The following is a 21,257-nucleotide window of genomic DNA, read 5'->3' on the forward strand; positions in this document are numbered from 1 at the left end:
CATTGTTTCTCAATAGCTCTTGTACAGGAAATGTATAGGTCTCTTAATAGTCATGCCAAGACAAAAATAAAAATATTCAGCAAGTGGTGTTTATGTCACTGTCACTTGTACATGCAGGTGTAAACTGATTGGTTTGCAGTGAGTAGTACTTTGTGATTCTACATGTTTTCTACTGATTAATTATTAATCAATTAGTACTTGTCTTATCATAGGAAGAAATTTAAGAGGGATTTAAATGATGAATATATTCAAAAACTTCTCTCACACAAAGTTTTTTTGAGATAAAAGTATTTTTTTTTGTTTTTTAATTTTTGTAATGTAAAATTCTATAGGTAGATGTAAAAAACAGTTGTGGTCACACTTAAAATTTGACTTGATTTTATGTCATTCCATCATAAGAGCAAGAATGGAAGAAGTTATAAGCATATATTTTATCATATCCCTTGCTTATTTTCAGCAGAATTTTTATATCAAGTGATAAAGTAAATAAAAACAGTTCTATAAGAAGTGACAGCTTAATTTCTCCTAATTAGTGTGATTTCTGTGAACTGTTGAAATGCTCATATTTGTAAGGAACAAATATGAACACTTGAAATGCCTCAGTGAAAGTAAAAGTGCCAATATGTCTTCATTAATAATGAAACAGAAAAGTGAATAGAGAAAAATATCACTCTTGAAGAAATTTTTACAATTTACAAATTGCCTCTTAAAAATTTAAGAGAAATTCCTGGTGAAACTATTTTAAAAAGTGTGGTTATTGACATGAATCCCATTTCTATTATATTTCGGATCATCAAGATGGTGACTTTCCTCCCCAAATGCTCATGACCAGGAGCTAGGGCCATAAGACCTGTAATCAGGTACATCAGAAGTAGATACTACATAAACTGAAGGTATAACTTTCCCGAACAGTTTCTGAGAATCCAGAGTATGGTTGGTCGAATAATGGTGCCCCAAAATATGTGCATGTCCCAATCCTAAGAACATATGAATGTTATCTTTTATGAAAAAGAAGCTTTGCAGATGTGGTTAACACAAGGTTCTTGATAGGAGGGGACTATCCTAGATTATCCAGATGAGCTTGATTTAATCACATGAATCCTTATATGGGGGACCCCAGAAGGAGACAGGGACACAGAAAGTGATGTGGTGGCAGACAGAGATTGGAGTGATGTTCTCTGAAGATGCAGGAAGAGTCCACTGGCCAAGGGATACGGGTACCCACGAGATGCCAAAAAGGCACTAAAACAAGCCTCCCCTTAGAGCCCTCCTAAAACCCTGAACTGACCCCAGCAGGATGGATTTCAGATGGCTCATCTCCAGAAATATAAAAGAATAAATATTTTAAACTATTAAAGTTATAGTAACTTATTACAGCAGCAACAGGAAATAAATACACAGAAGTTTTAAGATTTATTGTTAGCACAAAAATAAATTTACTAGCTGAAAATGATTAGAGAAGCTCTAATGAACAATAGTCACTCAAAATTTAGATTCGTGGATACTGTCTACCTGTCACGAGGAGGGGCTGTTTCATTAGACTGAGAGTGAAAGGGAATGTGAAGTGCGAGCTGCAGATACGTAAGCATACTTGTGCATTTTTTTTAAATATTAATTCATCATTTTTTATGACCTAAATCTGGGAATGAGCAGAAAAGGGAGTGAAAATTGCTGGCAGATGGGTGACCACTATAAGAATGTTGCACATACTGAAAAAATAAATGTGACTTTTTTGTTGGCTACTGCCATTATATTTTGATTAGGTTTACTATGAGCATGTCTGGGTCATTTTCTAATTATTCTTACATCTGTCATGAGAAAAGAGAGAGGAATTTTCTTCACTAATTCTTTGTCAAAACTAAATTTCCTCAGCCTGGTTGTCACCTGAGAGCTAACTCTGTTTAATCTTTCTAGGTGTCCTTCCCAAAGTTAGGTTGTCTTTTTGCAAGCAATTTGTCTCAACTCACAAAAATTCCTTCTGACGATATGCTGATGACTGGAACTCTTAAAATGAGGTGCGAAGTTTAATGACATAATTGTTCCCAAAAGGCGTGATATCACCTCATTAAATTTTCACGCAAAGAAAAGTAAAATTACTCATTCCATTTGATCAGTGAATATAGAAATCAGGAAACATAAAGTAAATTCCAGTTCAAAAAATTTATGTGCCTGTCTTCTTATTTCATGACATTCTAAATAGGTCGATCACGTACTTTTAATACACATTTTTTGTATCTTCAGTCATGATGATAGGAACTTGGTGGTGTCATTCTGGGTGAATGAGCTAAACTTTAAATGACCTTGACTGACCCAGAACAATCCATTGTCCCTGAATCTCTTCATTAAGACTACTGATGTAAAAGGTAGATATAAGAAAAACCTGAGTGAAATATAAAGTTACCTAGAATCACTCCCAAAGAGAAGGATGCCTTGATGAATTTTATTATTTTTAATTTGGTTCAATTTGATCTCTTTTATGAGGGCTAAGAGTTAAAAAAATGTCTGAAACTCAAGTTCATCAATGAAGTGGGCTATTATTAACTCATGCCAAATATCTTATATTAAAGCTTTATTTACTCTGCAGTTTAGTGCTATTAATCGAACATATCTACACTTGTTTTCTAGTCAGTGACTAATCAAATGCATACATTGATTTCTTTAAATATTTCTCATGTAATAAAATTTTCTGATCAATGGTCTAAACTTTAAAACAATGGTTTATAAATAATATAATTTAACCACATTTCTAAGGTTAGGAAATTTGCTTTGGAAAGACTGCTTCAATATGTCTAACATGACTTGAAATAAAATAAGCAAAAACATTTAGTTGATTGTATTTTGAGCCAAAGTTTGAGGAAAATCATAGTCTACTCCAATGGTTATTTATTAGAAGGAACACTCAACAGTTACAGTGGTTTATATAGGCAAAACCAGTGTTCATAGGATGTTATAAGAAATTATTTAAAAAACTAGACTTCTGAAGTATGTTTAAGAAAAAATATTCAATAGAATTTGAGAAAACAGGTGGAATATTTAAGTTTCTGGATGTAAAGGCTGAAATCAGTGTGGTAAAGATTGATTACACAAGAATACTACTTTTTTTTAGGGAAAATATTCAGTTGGATATATACTTCACAGATAGAAAAGATGCTTAATAAATACTATATTTTAATATTTAAGTAATAGCAAAATGCAACTACAGATGAGTTTAAATATTACAACCCAATGCTAAAAAAAAACGATTTGTATTAAAACAGATGAATGATTAAATATTAACTAAGTTTCAACTACTTAAAAAAGCAAAAAGGATAAAAAAGTATATATGAGTCACTCTTAGCTTGTTAAGGATGTACTTTTCCTGGGATGGCAACCTTATCAGAAAGATCTGATTGTGCTGTGAAAAAGTGTCAGTTAGAAAATTGAAAATCCTGTGGAAACAAATGATATATTGTTAAAGGAGTTGAGGTATTTTTCCTTCTTCAGAAAAGGTGAAATTTAACTATAGAGGGAAAAAAAAAGCATAGAGTAAATATGTTATCTTGAAAAATAAAACTGAAGTTGTTTAATTAATGAGTTAATTGTTTTATTTAATGTTATACCACTATTGTAAGAAGTTTATACTGGAAATTTTAATAAGGAAAAAAAGGAAAGAATTTTAAGGTTATTGTAATTGGTAAAAGTAATCATTTCTCCTCTTTAAGACTGTCAAATACATTTCTGAAATTGAATGATATTTGGCATTCAGGGACATGAAATATATGAGACAATCACTGGGGTTTAGTATCACGGCACAGGCATTTTTAAGCTGCCAGCTGAACGCTCATTTAGAAGGGAAGACAGTCAAACTTATTCCACATTTTTTTTGAGACTCTTTGAAATTGATTGATTCACTGTTTGAAAACAGAAGAATGACTTCGCTCTCTGAAGATTTTCCATGTCTTTTCTAATTTTCTTCATTTAATTTAAAACAATGATAAGAGTTTAATAACAGAGATTTAGAAAATAATGTTCTTCAGAGGGAATAAATAGCCTTGGGTAACATTATTCTTTATTCATACACATGTATAATACTGATATGAAATACTTTTAACGTGATTTATATACTTAAAAATGGGAAGGATTGCACTGAATCTGTAGATTTCCTTGGGTAGCATGGTCATTTTAGTAATATTGATTCTTCCAATCCAAGAACATGGAATATCTTCCCATCTGATTGTGCTGTCTTCAATTTCTTCTGTCAGTGTCTTATAGTTTTCTGAGTACAGGTCTTTTGCCTCCTTGGGAAGGTATATTCCTAGGTATTTCATTCTTTTCTGTGTGATGGTAAATGAGATTGTTTCTTTAATTTCTTTCTCTGCTAATTTGTTGTATGTTGATTTTATGTCCTGCAACTTTATTGAATTTGATTATTATTTCTAAGTTTTTTTTAATGTGAAGTCTTTAGGATTTTCCACATAGAAGATCATGTCATCTACAAACAGAGACAGTCTTACTTCTTTTCTAATTTGGTTGGCTCTGATTTTTTGTTGCCTAATTGCTCTGGCTAGAACTTCTAGCAGTACGTTGAATAAGGGTTCTGAGAGTGGGCACCCTTGTCTTGCTTCTGATCTTAGAGAAAAGCTTTGAAACTTTCACCACTGAGTATGACATTAGCTGTATAGTCATCATATATGGCCTTTATTATGCTGAGATACATTTTTTTCTATACCCAGTTTTTTGAATATCTTCTTGATACATTGACTCCTTCACTATTGTGTAATGATTGTCTTTGTCTCTTGACCATCTTTTGCTTAGAGGCTATTCTGCTTGATATAAGTGTAGCCACCCTTGCTTTCTTTACATGAACATTTGCTTGAAACATCCATTTCCATTCCTGCACTCAGTCTGTGTGTGTCCCAAATCTAAGTGGAGTCACCTGTAGGCAGCATATCATTGGATGCTTTCTAATATTTTTCTGTTACTAATATTTTCACATACACACACACACACATACAAATTTAGAGAGAGATGTGGTATCGCTGTTCTAAGTATCTTCACTATGTAAAGGAAAAAAAAATTCTATATATCTAACACTGTTTCTAAACCTTGTTATAAATGCTTAAAATGAACATAAATAGAACCGGCCAGGAGTACAGATGCAACAGTGTTAACTATAAGCCCTGATCTGGGGATACAATTTCTTTGAAAGAAAGAAGTTTGATACCTAATATGGCACAGAAAGCGGAATGTCTCAAAGAAATCATTATCCTGCCTAAGAAGTATAGCTGTTGAAATAAATCAACATTTAGAGTTTTTATATCTCTTCATACTATCAGTCAAGTTTGCTTCCCTTTATAAAAACGAAAAGCCTTAAGAAAGCGCTATCAAATACTTCTGGCAAATGATATGTTAAATTAGTTGGTTAGGGCTATAATATTGCTATGAATATGTATTTTGTGTCAATCAAATAAAAGTCACAAGACTTCGGTATTGCAAAATTTGCCTTTACTGATGTAACCTAGCCTGACATGTGACACAGGAAATAAATTGCTTTTCTTTTTATGGACAATTTTCTTGATTCTCTTGTTTCTTTTTACTGTCAGTGTGAAACTACTTTATCATTGTCTTAATTTCACTGTTTGCTTACCAAAATGATGTTCTCCCAAGCTTATTGAGGTTCAAAGTCAGTTCAAGTTTAGTTTTCTAATATGTACCAGTTAATTAGCTCACTGTCAACAAAAAGAGAGACGTTCACTTTCAAATGAATGGTTGTATATCCCCACTCTTGGCACCCCACTCAATTCCAAAAGAAATAATTCCAATGCTGAATTGTTTGCTATTTTTAGTTTTATATATAACCTGGGCAGTTAAGTACATGATAGTTTAACACTGCCATTTTTCATGTACATTTTTATTAACAGCTTATAGACATCTATTGTTTACTACAATAAATGTAATATTAATCTTACAGATATATGAGCTGTATATTTTATAGGATTAGGGACAATTTCATACAGTTGACAGATATTTCATATTGGAAAAATCCTCAGCAAATGAATTTAGTCTAACCTTTAGATGGAGGAAATTTTGATAAGTGTGGTAGGTAGGTTATGCTGTAGTAATCCCCCACAAACATGCATTTTCAAACACGCACACACTCACATCCACAAACACACATTTCATAGGCCTGGAACCACTGAAGATATTTCTCTCTCTCTTCAGATGCTAACTACATCTTTATTCCTCATCCTTCTTCATTTCAAGGATAATACCTCTATTATTCAATCAACTTAGGGCAACTAACCATCCCAGCTTGCCTAGGATTGAGTATCTTCATTGAACACACAAATTTCAATGCTAAAAAATAATGTCCCAGGAAAACAGATGAGTTGGTCTCCCTAAATCCACTCTACCAATGTAAGTGAGCCCATTTTCTATCAGGAAAATCATATTTCTATTTCATGGTTATAGGCTGAAACTTATGAATGTTGAGATCTGTTTCCAGACTACCAAGGATTTTTTTAACAAATATTTCTTACTTAATCCATGAATTCCATGAGAAATAGTATTAAAAATAAGGATTATTTTTTTAACATTTAATTCCAGGTATTAATTTGGGGAGATTAAAACATCAAATGGCTAAATGGTCATTTCCATGTAAATGCTTTTAATTCTCTTGTGGTTCAAATAAAATTGACAGAGAAAAATTAGTATTACCATGGTACCTGAGGTCACTGTGGAACTTTAGGTTAACAATGACAGAGAGAACTATTAATTCTATTTGAAACTAACCTTTATGTAAAAGAAAGGTCACTTTAGAGCAACTGAAGTCACAAAGACACTGATCTTGTCATGAAAATGATTCTGAATCATTAAATTGGTCTGTTTAAGTTTACAGAACTAAGAAAACAGCATTTAAATAGGCAACAAGTATTACATTAGTCACCATGTTGAGATGAAGTCAGAATGACTAATTTCCTCCACTAATAGCATTTTCAAAATTCATACTCAAAAAGAAAAAAAAATCAATTTAATGAAAACCACCTGACGAACAAAATAGCATTATGCAGGAAAAAAAAATTATGGATTCATGGTCAATTTAATAAACACTATTCAACAAAAATATTATTAAAGTATTGTTGCTTGTTTGACATCCTTCATAATATGATGATTGTTTTTTAGGAGCATCATCCGGAATAATGGTTCTCCCAACAAATGGAATTAATCCACCAAAATACAAATCCACCTCTTCTAATAAATCAGAAGAGCTATGCTATATTTTCATGTTTTCTGTTTTCAGTTGGCTGACAGGATGCTCAGAGCTATTTAGAGATGAAGTTTTACTTTACTTCCCTGAAAACCTCCAAGCTTCCATCATACTATTTTATATTACTTACATTCTATTAGCTTGCTTTAATTTATTTTCCTGTTGTTTCTGGAGAATGTGTGTGTTAGTATGAATCCTCACATGAATACGCAAGTCATGACTGACAGAAATATCACGATACTTTCTAGACACTATATGTGGTCTAATAAAATATATTGCTAACACTCAGGTTGTTGTCAGACACAACTTATCGTGTTGCAGTAATTTATGCATGGTAATCAAAGCTCCAGTTCCCCATCCCAAATAAGCCCCTGTAAATCCAAACTCTGTCTAAAGGCAGGAAACCTAGTTCAGGATAGAAGGGTCTAATGACAGATAAATTGTTCTGAGATCCCTTGGATACTATCATGAGGGGCTCAGCTAAAATCAGAGTACTGTTTTGTCTCCAAGTGACCTTCAAACTAGCAGGATGAGCACCATGGCACCCCTGTGAGCAAGGTCCAGGTACTCCTGTCCCCTTACGTTTTACTGGTCTACCTTCCTCTGAGTTATTTCAGAAGATGAGACGTCTTAGTTCTAAGTGGACCCCTCACTCCTGAGTTTACCAGACAGAAATGAGGATTGAAGTTTTGATGCAGCTGGCTCTGATACTCTTAGTTTAAACACAGACATATACATGCATATTCACACAAATAAAACAAAAAAAAGTCTGGGAGATGACTTAGTGTAAGCTGAGTGTTCTGGGGTTTTCATTTGTGAAGAGGTTACTGGGTCTTAACATGAATAATTTACTACTTTGCTAATTTTACTTTGTATAGTCATAGATTCAAATTTATTAGGCCTCCTTTTTTTTTTAAATCACAATGAAGATCGCTGACAGTGAAGTTTGGTTAATATCATTTGCAGAGTTTAAAATTCTATGTCTTGGGATAAAAGTGATCAGTTACGCTTTCAGTGATCTCAAGACTTAGAAATTTATCATAGAATTCTGTTCTCCTGATAGCCACTCAGTATAATTAAATGATAATTTCTTCAGATTATTTATAACCTTTAGTGTTGATCCCAGTTAGGTATATGGTCATTTATTAATTAATATAGAGACTAATACATTAAGATTCATGCATTGTCTAGCCATTAGGAAATTATATTACAAATCTGGGTAGGAGACGATCATGACTTGAAACAACTACAAGAAAGCATCCTTAGTATAGTAATTGCACTAAAGGAAATGTTCGATGTTAGTTATTCCTTGTGCCTCTTGACTCGGCTGTGCTGCCCTCTGCCAAACTCAGGGGGAGTTTGCTTAATGGAAACTAAGAGAAGGAGAAATGATTGCAGGGTGGTCTCTGAAAAGAACATATAAAAATAATCTGTCTCCAGGGCTGACATGTGTCTTACTGGTTTATGTCATCCTGAGATCTCAGTAAAGTTGCAGGTAATAACACTTAATGATGGCTTGAGTATGACTTGAAATTGTTTAAATTTATTTAATTTCATTGTGGGTATAGCCAGATATGAGTCCCATCATTGAAGACACTAGAGATTACCATAGACAAATCACATTATTAGAAAACATGACCTACTGATATTAACATATTTTCAAATAATATATATTTTAAAAAACCAACAAACTTAAACAGTACCTTGGCATTTTATTAATTCTATTGAGTCACAGGTGCTTTAAATGCTGTGTCTTAATTTATACCATAGTTATTTTTAATTTGTGAAAAAAAATTATAGCTCAACAAACAGAAGGTAAGGGACTGTCGTAAATTAAGGAGTGAGTCCAAGCCAAAAGAAAATCACATAGGTGTATGAACATGAACATGAGGAAAGATGGTACAGAAAGAGAACTTAAGGAATAGAAGGGATAAGCAAAGAGTGGTAGACAAGGTGTGTCCTATAGACAATTTTTAATTGGTAGTTTTAGAAACTAGCTGTGTATTTTCTAAGAAAAATACTGAAACATATTCAGTAAAGTATTTATCATTTTTCTTTACTTCCTTTTTCTAGTATATATGCACTTCAGTGTGCAACAGAAACTCCTATTGGTTTGTGAGGAATGCTTGCTCAGGTCATCTGTATCCCTGCTACTGTGGAATCATCAGCCATGATGTTTACCAAGCTGAAGGATGTAAGCATGTGTGGAAATTAGGATTTACAGGTAATCCAGTTAAAGTTTTTTTTTTTTTTTAATTTGCCTGAGTCATTTAAAAAATTTACCAGGCTAGTATTCATCTTCCAATCAGACAGAATATTTTATATCACAAAACACAATGTGAAGTAAAAATGAATTTAACATTTTTATTCTCTGATCTGTTCCTTTCACAGACATACATATGTTTTACATGCACTACATCCCAGGAATTCTGCTTGGTGCAAAATATATAATTGTGAATGAAACTAAAGTTATTTCCTACTGTCAGAGATCTAGCTATCTTTTGGAGGGATTTATTGAGCAAATATTCATAATAATAAATATATAATTGTAAATTGAATAAAATATTCATATGGAAAGATTCTCCCATTCAAGCTTATAACCAAAGAACTTGTTTTAGAAAGAAAAGAAAAGGAAACATGGGCAATTGGGAGAGGAAGTGGGAGGTCAGGTAAGGCTTCTGTGACAAGATGACCCTTGAATGGAGAATGAGGCCATGGTTGAGCAGTTTAAGAAGAGACTTCTCATTTGAGTGAATTTGATTAAAAAAAAAAAAACACGTTGTTTCAAAAGGTACAATGTTTCAGTTATGCAAGAGAAATAAGTTTTGGAAATCTGTACAATATAGAGCTTAGAATTAACAATAATATATTGTATATTTAAAATCTTGCTTAGAGGATAGATCTTATGTTAAATACTCTCACCACAAAAGAAAGAACATTAAAACAAACAAAATAAACAAACAAAAATGTAAGGAGATGGGAGGAAATTTTTGGAGGTGATGGGTAAGTTTATGTGTGACTGTGATTATGGCTTCACAAGTATATACTTACCTCTAAACACTTCAGGTTGTAGATGTTAAATATCTACAACATTTTGTATGTCAGTCATACTCTGATAAAGTACATTAACAGAGCCAAAAAAAAAAAAAGACACTAAATTAGAAGAGATGAGTCCTTTGAAGTCTTGGTTGAAACTCTGAGAACAAGAATAAAAATTAGACTTGGGGGAGAAAGCAAACCCAAATTAAAATGCTGGGTTAAATTTTTAGATTTCTTTTTTATTTTAAAAGGAATAGGAAATCCTTGTAGACTGTGACACATTAAAAAAAAAAGATTAAGTGGAGAAATAGTTATAATAAGTGGAAAGGGGTAAATTGGTAGAGAGTTAGTTGTAGTCATATTGTGTAGTGACGGAAGTTTTTCTCTACAGATCGTACACAGAGAGCACGTGACAGAGGTGTCAACAGGAAGCCGAATTTTCTGGATTTAACATCTACAATGAAATAATTCCAACACACATTTGATTAACAAAATTAATTGTTTTGTACAACAGCAGTTCATATTTCAAAATCTATTTTGATGAGCATAATTTTCTGTTTGATTACACTTTGAATGCTATCTGACTTAGCTCATGCAAATTGATTCACATTCTTGAAACTGCGTGGTACTTCAGTTAATCATTTTAAAGAATATTTCCTCTGTCAATGACGTTTTGGCACTATAGTTTATCAACAATCAGTGAATTAGTAGATTTGATATGTCTCTTCTCAACTAATCGCCTATTGCATTCAACTGACAGCAACTGCACTTATAAGAGTACTATTACATTAAAACAGTGTTGAAGTAAACTAACACATTAACCGCTGAAGCAGAAGACATGGTAATTTATTTCATCGTGTTCATAAGATGGTGTTCTAGAGAGTTAACAACTCCTAATGACAGAGATAGTTACCAGTTCATTAAGCAAATCACACTTAAGGCCAGAAGGGATGGAAGAGAGCAATGAGTTGTCGATTACATCATGTTAGTGCAAAAAGGAATTTCAGAGACTCTGTCGTGAATACCTAATACTTCACAAATTATAGGGTCAAACAAAAAACCAGAACAACTTGAAATATCTGGACTCAGAACTATTTAGGAATTGTGCTAGCTCGTGTTGTTAAACCTTGGCCACATATTATAATCACCTGAGGAACTTTTGAACCATACTACTGCTGGACTTCCACTACAGAACAGTCAAACTGGAATTACAGTGAGGTGGACACAGGGGACCTTTAAGTTTTCACAAATGCTCTTAATGCACAGATTAGGAAATATACTCTACTGTCAGCAGCCTGATCAGTTCACAGGCTTCAGTGTCTGCATGGTTTTTATAACTGATTTGCCTTTGTCTCAAAGTAGGACTAATGCATGTATACATTTACTTAATTTGAGCCATTGAAATTCTTTTAAAAAAAAAAAGCTAAAGGAAACATATTCAGAACAATAAAATAGCAGATCTATTTTTTTAAGAAAAATAGGGGGAGAAATAGGAAATCAAATTGCTCATGGGTAAATCAGCTCTGAACAAATATTGTCAAAGTAATGTAACGTATTTACTCATTATCCCTTCATGAATCTAAGTTCAGAATTTAATGAACATAGATAATAATCACAAAAATAAATATTGTGCGACTTCCATATCTGAGAATTGAAATGACCGAGGCCATCCAAGTGAAAAAAGTCAGTGATAAAGCTCAATGGTCAAGAAAAAAATAAATTTAAGTAGAGCCACCCAAATTCCTTTTGAATGGCGGTACAGAGATTCAACAATGCAGCTTCTCTTGGTAAAGTTTTCAAAACAAAACAGATTTTAAAAAGACAGATTTTTAAAAAGTATATAAATAGAATTGCACATTTGATGTAATTCCTATTTTTTCTGATTGCTGTTAAGATCTTATTTTATGTTTTTCTCATAAAATATAATTGAAGAGGAACATTAAAATCAAGCTGGTAAATTTACATGGGATGCATTAATTTTACCAGCAGTAAAATTATTTTAATTGAGAGATTTTTCTACCAACTAAATGAAGTGTCTTACACGCCCAATCAATTCTTGCCAATATGATTGCTCTACAAAGAAAGGATGGTAATTAATTAGAAGAAGCTCCTTCAAGGACAATTGGTCTACAGTGCACAACTTGAGAAAGAGCTGACATGCACTGTTTCTTTTTAATGTCATCATCTATGTTCATTATATGTATTATTAGGTTTGAGAAAAGGAGATACTGACAGAGTGGATAATGAGTTGTGAAGTGAAATAAGATAATATAGGTCACGGTTAAGGAAAGAAGAAATCATAACCAAAAAAAAAAAAAACAGGAAAGAAATTCACTTTGAACACCTTTCTTTTTTTTGTTTGTTTGTAGACATATTTTATTTATTTTAACATTTTTATTGATTCATAATCATTTTACAGTGTTGTGTCAAATTCCAGTGTTCAGCACAATTTTTCAGTCATTCATGGACATATACACACTCATTGTCACATTTTTTTCTCTGTGATTTATCATAACATTTTGTGTATATTTCCCTGTGCTATACAGTGTAATCTTGTTTATCTATTCTGCAATTTTGAAATCCCAGTCTATCCCTTCCCACCCTCTACCCCCCTGGTAACCACAAGTCTGTATTCTCTGTCCATGAGTCTATTTCTGTCCTGTATTTATGCTTTGTTATTGTTTGTTTGTTTGTTTTTGTTTTTGTTTTTTAGATTTCCCATATGAGCGATCTCATATGGTATTTTTCTTTCTCTTTTTGGCTTACTTCACTTAGAATGACATTCTCTAGGAGCATCCATGTTGCTGCAAATGACATTATGTTGTCAGTTTTTATGGCTGAGTAGTATTCCATTGTATAAATATACCACATCTTCTTTATCCAGTCACCTGTTGATGGACATTTAGGCTGTTTCCATGTTTTGGCTATTGTAAATAGTGCTGCTATGAACATTGGAGTGCAGGTGTCATCCTGAACTAGATGAAAAAATGTTCAATATCACTAATTATCAGAGAAATGCAAATCAAAACTACAATGAGGTATCACCTCACACCAGTCAGAATGGCCGTCATTCAAAAATCCACAAATGACAAATGCTGGAGAGCTGTGGAGAAAGGGGAACCCTCCTACACTGCTGGTGGGAATGCAGTTTGGTGCAACCACTATGGAAAACAGTGTGGAGATTCCTCAAAAGACTAGGAATGAACACCTTTCTTTTTTTTTTAAAGCTTTTGATAGTTACTGTTTAGTTAAATAAATTAAATACATACATTGAAAACATTTAATATGTGCCAGTGAACTTTTTTTCCTTAATGAGTAACGATTGTCACATTTGTGAACTGATACTGCAAACCAGTATTTACTTTTAATTCTTTTTGTTCTTTAAGAAGCAGTGAATCATACTTGTGACAGAGATGTTTCAAGATATTAATTATAATTTATTCATTATCAGTTACTTTTGTCATTTTACGGTGATTATTGTGAGAGCAGAAAATCCTGTATCTCCAAAGATATCTTTATCAAAAGTATTTTTTTCTTGCCACGCTGCTCCACTTTCAAGTCTTCTTTTGGTAAACACCTTCTGTTGTTTCCATATCCATGTAAGATTTTAGGCCCTTACTTCAGGCTTTGAAAAACAAATCTGAATTTTAAAAACCAACTGTGGTTTAGTGCTTTTAACTTATACTGCATATAATAATGTTTTCAAAACAGTTTTCAATAACAGAATTATGTTAATTGATTAATATGCTAAATAGAAATAAATGGCTTTCAAATACAGAAAAGAGCTAATTAAATAATATAAAGGAAGAAAAGATTTCATGTAAACAGCAGTTAAGATATTCAAATGCCTAGGACTAAAATTAGCCAACAAATGTTAAGTTCGAAGTTGAGCAGACTTTAAATATCACCACAGTATAGTTACAAACACAAAATCTGGGAAAAAAGTTTCTGAAAATATACTATGCTGATGGAGAGGAGACCTAAAGTAGTCAAGTTTTCAAATCTCCATATATTTCATATATTTATTAAGATTCCAATGAAATAACAGCAATGTTTTTGTGTTTATTTTATTTCTTAAGGTCCACATTGAAAACTAAATAGAAAAATAAAGCCTAGTATATTCTAAAAAAAAAAAATGCATTATGTGGGTTGGCGGGGTAGAGACTTAGGTCTGCCGGCTATTAAAGCATGTTATAGAGCTTCAATAATGAAGAGCATGGTACTGTTGCACTGATAGTCAAAAATATGCAAAATACAAAGTCCAAAAATAAATCTTAGCCATGCTGAAAAGTTATCATGTAATAGAATTTGCCAGCTCCATCATTAGGGTAAATAGGGATTCTTCTGTATTTGATGCTGAACAACTGGGTGGTCATCTGGAAAATAAGTCTGATTTGTTATCTTAGAACATACTCTGGGTTAAATTCATATCAATAAAAAGTTTTATATATAAAAATTGAAACGATTAAAAACATCAGAAAAATGTTGGAGAATTATTTTATAAATTTGAATGGGAGAGACCTTTATAGCTACCAAACAAAATTTAGAAGCCAGAAGGAAAAAGCTGGTAATTTAACTACATGAAAAGCAAAAATATCTGCTTGTGAAAGACGTCATAGAAGCAAATGGCAAAAGAAAACTGTACGTGAATCACAGAAAGTATGCCTAAATATATGAGAAAGTGCTTAGCTTTACTTGCAGTGAAAGCAAAGCACATTTTAAAAACACCATAAATATATAGTTTTTCCTCACATAAGTCTGGCAAAACTTTTGAATTTTTCAGTTTGATGATTTTATCTATTGCTGGTGAAATGTAAAATCACTGTATTATCTGAGCAGAGAAATTCTGCAATATTTATTAGTATTATAAATATATATACTGTTTGACCTAGCTTTCCCATCACACATAATTCCCATACACTCTATTGAAACTTTTGAGGATTATATTCTATTTTTAAAAATTGAGATATAATTGAAGTATAACTTTATATTAGTTTCAGGTGTACAACATAATGGTTCTATATTTGTATACATTGTGAAATGACCACCACAGGAAGTTTAGTTAAGATTCATCACCACACATAGTTATATTTTTTTCTAGTAATGATTCCTTTTAAGATTTATTCTTTTGGGGGGAAGGTATAGCTCTGTGGTAGAGCAAATGCCTAGCATGCATGAGGTCCTGGGTTCAATCCCCAGTACCCCCACTAAAAAAAAAAAAATTAAAAAAGGAAATAAATAAATAAATAAACCTAATTACCTCTCCTCTTCAAAAATAAATAAAAGTAAAATCAATTTAAAAAGATTTATTCTCTTAGCAATTTTCAAATGTGCAATACACTATTAGTACCTATATTCACCATGTGGTACATTACATCCCCAAGACATGCATTTTGCAATTGGAAGTTTGTACATTTTGAAGACCACATCCCGTTTTACCCATCCGCCATGTCTGGCAACTACCTGTCTGTTCTCTGTATCTATGATTTTTCTTTTCCTTTTAGATTCCACATGTAAGTGAGATTATACCGTATTTGTCTTTCTCTGTCTGACTTTGTCACTTAGCATAATACCCTCAGGAGCCCATCATGTTATAGTATTGTAGCCAGTGGCAAGATTTCATTCTCTTTTATGGCTAAGGAATACTCATATACATTATATATATACACACCACGTCATCTTCATCCATTCATCCACTAATGGTCACTTGGGTTGCTTCCACGTTTGGTTATTGTAAATAATGGGGGTGCATGTATCTTTTGAAGTTTTGAAGTTTGTTTCCTCTGGATCAATACCCAGAAGTAGAAATGCCGGGTCATATGGTAGTTCTATTTTTGATTTTTTGTGGCACCTCTATTTGTTTTTCATAGTGGCTGCATCAGGTTATATTCCCATGATTGTATTCTTGTTCAATTCCCTTTTATTTAGAAGTACATGTTTTTGGATTCTTAGGTTATCTCTAAAGTATTATGTAGTAGTATTATGTCACTAATAATTTCTCTTTTCTGATTTCTTTTTCTGTACCCTTAAGTCCAAAACTTTGACATTGCATCTCCAAAATGGTCTCTCATTTTCTCATAAATTCTTTTCATTTTCCATTATTTTGTTTTGTTTTATTTTCTATTCTAGTCTCCTAATTAAATATCTCTAAACTAGTGTTGAAGTTTCTGTTTTATTTTATTTGTAATTTTCTAGATCATTTTCAATTGTCCATTTTCTTGACATTCTTTCCTTTTATATAGATAAAATCACTTTTCTTATGATTCTGAGAATATTACAGTTTTGGTTTGTTTTAATTTTCTTTTGTTCCATTCATATCTTGATTTCCTGTAAGTTTAATGATGGTTTGTTCTTTCTCATTTGGAACCTTTCTACCAATCATTGGGTGACCATCTTAATGGTGAGGACCTAAGTAGATATACCGGGAGCTTGCCCTGTGAGGAAGGGCTGTGATGACTGTAGCTTTGATAGAGAGGTACAAGTTGAATCTGCCTGTTCTTTGGGGGAATGCAGGGAGCATGGTATCCTTGATGCAGGAGCTTCTGAGAGTTTCTTTCTCCAAAGAGTAAACCTTGAAATTTATTTGTTTGTGTGCCTGGGGGCAGTGAGTGAGGAGTCAGAATAACACCCAAAATTGTGATTTGGGGAACAAGTCATGTGACTAATCTCCCTTTTTCCAGAACCCACCTCAGTGCCACATTCTCATATATCTTGAAGTCTTGAGCATCTCAAGATCTGCTAGGTAAATGAGTTTGTTTTTCATGAACATCCCTTCTAATGAGACCTTTGTATTTGGACTGTTATCATTCTGGTAATTTAGTCACTATACCTCCATCATCTTTTCAGTTTTTTTAAATTTGTCTTCTTCCTTCTAGTTCTCTTACAGGATTAAACCTTTTATTTATTTATTTTTATTTCCTTCTTTCTGAGGCCCAAGGAGGAAGAGGCAAAATGCCTCAGTTAAATCCATCTGTTTAATCAGATACATCATTATGGAATACTTCGTACACTGGACAACTTAGATGAAATAGATACATTCCTAGAAAAATACTGGCTGAGAAACTGATTCTATAATAAATACAAACTATGAATAATCCTACGATAATAATAATCAAAATTGATTGAATAAAAGAATCTTTAATTTTTTGCACAATGAAAAATACTGGAAATATATGGTCTTATATCCATATTCTCCCAAATATTGAATAAAGAGTTAAAGACAATACTAATTCCTCCAGAAAATAAAGGGGAACACATACCAGTTGACTATACGGGGCTGGCATAACCATATTACAGTTGTTTTCTTTCAACACATTGAAGATATGCTTTTTATTGACATCATTAAACTTCCTTCTCTTTCTTGTGTCTGATCTGTTGATAATCCTATCCATGGATTATTTTACTACTAATGTAGTAATAATTTTCTATACTCTTAAGAAAATAAACAGTCATATCACACTGGTCAGATTAAAAAAGTCAGAAACATTCTTCATGGCTTTCTAGAGTCTTCCTTTTTTTTTTTTTTTTTGTCCGTAGAGTGATGGGTGAGATTTCTGAATGAGGTACATACGCAGCAGGGACATTTCAGCTTGTGAGCCCTCTATTTAACAAGTCAGTTTTAAGTTGCATAGCTTGGATGATATTTTCCAGGAAGTTGTGTCTCAGAAACCGTAGGTTTGTAAACGATAAGCAATTCTAAAATAGGGCCCTGAGATAGAGGACTTGGTGGAGAAATCCTTTCTCCCTAAGAAATATTATGATCTCCTGACTAGCAAGTTTCTTTTCACAAGGAGATTGTATCAGGTGTCCTATGTTTTTTCATTACCTGGAAATGTTACATCCACTTATGAAAGATAACAGATATTCAGCTCAGCTAAATTAACTCCTTACTCCCCACATTCCTTGGAATTCATGTTTTTTTTTCTTTTTGAGTCTCCAAATCTCTCATTCCATAAGTCTCTATCATTTTACCAGTTATATTAATCTTTTCCTATAGATGCTGCTTCAACATATTTATCATAGATGTTTACAGTCTCTGTATGAGAATTTGAAGCCTGGGCCATGTGTGTATCTGTTTTTTTACCAAGTTTCCTCTGAAATATTGGTCACATTATTTTGCTTGTTTGCAATCTCATTTACTGTATCACATATATTAAATTTAACATCAGAATGTGAAGTAGCTACATTGTATATGTACGAATGTGTTTATGTATATGTGTACCTACGCAGACACATACACACACGGACACATACACATCCCCGTCCTTTCTTCCTTCTTGTCAGGAGACTAGGAAGAGGTGCTGACCATTTTTCTAATATGAATCTTTTAAGGATTTTTTTTCCAAATTTCTTTTGAAGTGGTTCCCTATGCAACTACAATATATAAAGAGTAAATATGTTTTTGGTATACATTTTATTATGTTTATCATTATTACATTATTTTTATAATTATTAGTTGGACATTTATTTGGCATTTGATTATTTGAAAAAAAAAAAAGCAAATTGTCCTGGAAGCTGTGTCTGGTTTTGTTGCCCTATTTCTTAGTCCATTTCAAAAATGAGAGGGTTGGGCCTTATTCTGTTTTAAGTTTCTTTCAAATCTAACATTCTGTAAATGTAGATGCTTATTTTGTGGTAGGTGCTGTCACATTGATTTTATCAAGTAATTTGACAACTGCCTTTAATAATTCAATGTGAATTCCAGTTGTGACAGATCATTTAATGTTTCATCTCTTCGAAAGGATGTAAAGGTGAAAAACATGAAGTGGTTACTGGTGCCCACTTCTTTCTCACTCCCAACTGCACAGAATGCGCCGTCCGTGTGAACCAATCTGAAGCCACTTGTCGAACATGTTGGTTGCGACATGAAGGAACAAGGGAGGTTAAGGTACATCTATGTGGTAATTTCTCATTGTCTCTTTAACTCATATTTGTCTGTTTTGAAGAAAGCTGGAAATGTTAAGGTTGCAAATTCATTGTTCAAGTTATAAGCATAACTTAAATTTAACTTCATAAACAAATTCTCAACAATCTATTTGGAAATCTTTTTAATTTATATTTATTGTATAGAGAGGTAATACATAGTTTTAAGAATCATTTTATCCCAGTCTTCTATGTTTTATGCATGTTATAATTTACTGATTGATTAAAGCCTTTAAAATGCAGTTGTGATAATGCCACTTTCTTGTTTAAAGACCATAAAGAACTATCACTGTCTTGAGTTAAATCTCTGAAAGATTTCTAATTGCAGGTCAGTCTTAGCACTAACAACTCTGGAGCCTAAGACAAGGGTACAATGAGTAGCCCCCGTTTTCACCATCTCACATCAATCATGTTAAATTCAGGATAATATTTTCAAACAAATAACAATAAGAAAATGAAAATTTTAGAATCTTAATTTTAAGTAGATATGGAAATTTTTGTCAAAATGATTCAGGAGTTTTCTAAAGAGTTTAGAGAGTTAACCTAATATTTGTCACCTCTCTTGTCCAGACACAACCGACTTGGTCATTTTATGGAAACAAAAACCAAAGTTGAATGTTATGTTTGGTGTATCATTCATACAAAATTTTCTTTAAAGATTCATAAGCTCTTTTTATTATGAAATCTATTAAATCCACTAACATTGAGCCAGCTTAACAAAAATAATGCAAATCCCTGTGTACTTAAAATACAACCCTTTAAAGAAACATTACAAACGCAGGCAAACAGATTCACACCCCTCAGACCTTCTGATTTCAAGTATGCCCTCAAACATAACTTTTATTATTTTTAAAATTCATAGACATAGGTATTAGATTAATATACTTGTACATGTATGTATTTAGCCAATCACAGATAAGTTACTATGCACATAGATGATTAAAGTTTTTAGCTTTAAGATACATTTAGTTTTATAAGTATATTAAAAACAATATATATTACATTTAATTTACTAATTAAGTAACTGTTTTAGAAAACAAACAAGCAAATCACTTATTTCATATATATATGTTTCTATTTCTCTTCATTATTTTAAAATAAATACCAACTTTATATAAAGCAATTAACATCTGTTTTCTTAGACTCAAGAGAAAGCACAAAAATAAGAGTCCAATAGCTCTTTATCTATTTTATTTTTTCATGATCACATGTTATATCACTTTGACAACATTTATGTTAGACAAAATGAATATACCAATAAAACATAAATATACATCACTTAATGACATACACACATCTTAATTTCTATTCCATAATACAGAGAGGAATTAAAACTGTATTTAGAGATTAATATTTGTATATTTTCTTACTTAGAAATTGTTTAGGTATCCAAAGATAATTTATAAATTCAATTTAATGTCAGTGTAAGATCTTCCAAATATTTGGAATTTTCAGTTTACAATATCATGTTAAGGTCTTATGATTTGTAATATCATCAATAAAACATTCTAGTACATCAGTGAAGTACAGTCGTTGGAAATGAAAAAGATTAAAGACTTCAAAATTATATTCATTATTAAAATTTAAAAAATAAAGTTTCAATAATTTGGAATTCATGTTTTTATAATTATAGGCCATCTGAGGAAACAACACTGAAACAGATTTTAAAGGTTACATTAAATTGCTCTAATTTGCCTAAAGAGCCATTTATTTACTGGAAAATTGCATAAGATCTTTTTAATATAAATAAGCATCTATATTCATATATTTAAAGAATCAAGACTTCCATGTTCATGCTAAAACTCTAAGGACCTAGCGTTCTTTTCATCTAAAAGACCAATTAAATTACCTGCGCACACAGGTACACTTTTTCTGCTTTGTTAAATTTTTGCCAAAGGGAAAACATACAAATTAAGCATAGTTAATCATTTTCCTTTTCCTTGTATTTTTGACTGTGTGAATAATCGTGCTAGAATGTATATATAATGATACAGAATTATTTATGATTAATTAATTCAGAAATTTCCTAAGCAGAAAAGGAAGAAAAAAA

The 21,257-nt window shown here is 32.1% G+C and overlaps 1 protein-coding gene across 1 annotated transcript in view; it reads left to right on the forward strand.

Moving 5' to 3' along the window:
* The window catches only part of EYS (eyes shut homolog), a 1,174,088-nt gene that overhangs the window by 99,530 nt on the left and 1,053,301 nt on the right, over nt 1–21,257 (forward strand). Inside the window, 2 exon segments of the mRNA XM_006211933.3 lie at nt 9,320–9,470; nt 19,027–19,166. Of these exon segments, the coding sequence (XP_006211995.2) occupies nt 9,320–9,470; nt 19,027–19,166 (291 nt within the window).

The sequence above is a fragment of the Vicugna pacos genome, chromosome 8 (genome assembly GCF_048564905.1).
Source record: "Vicugna pacos chromosome 8, VicPac4, whole genome shotgun sequence".
In the NCBI taxonomy this organism is placed as follows: Eukaryota; Metazoa; Chordata; class Mammalia; order Artiodactyla; family Camelidae; genus Vicugna; species Vicugna pacos.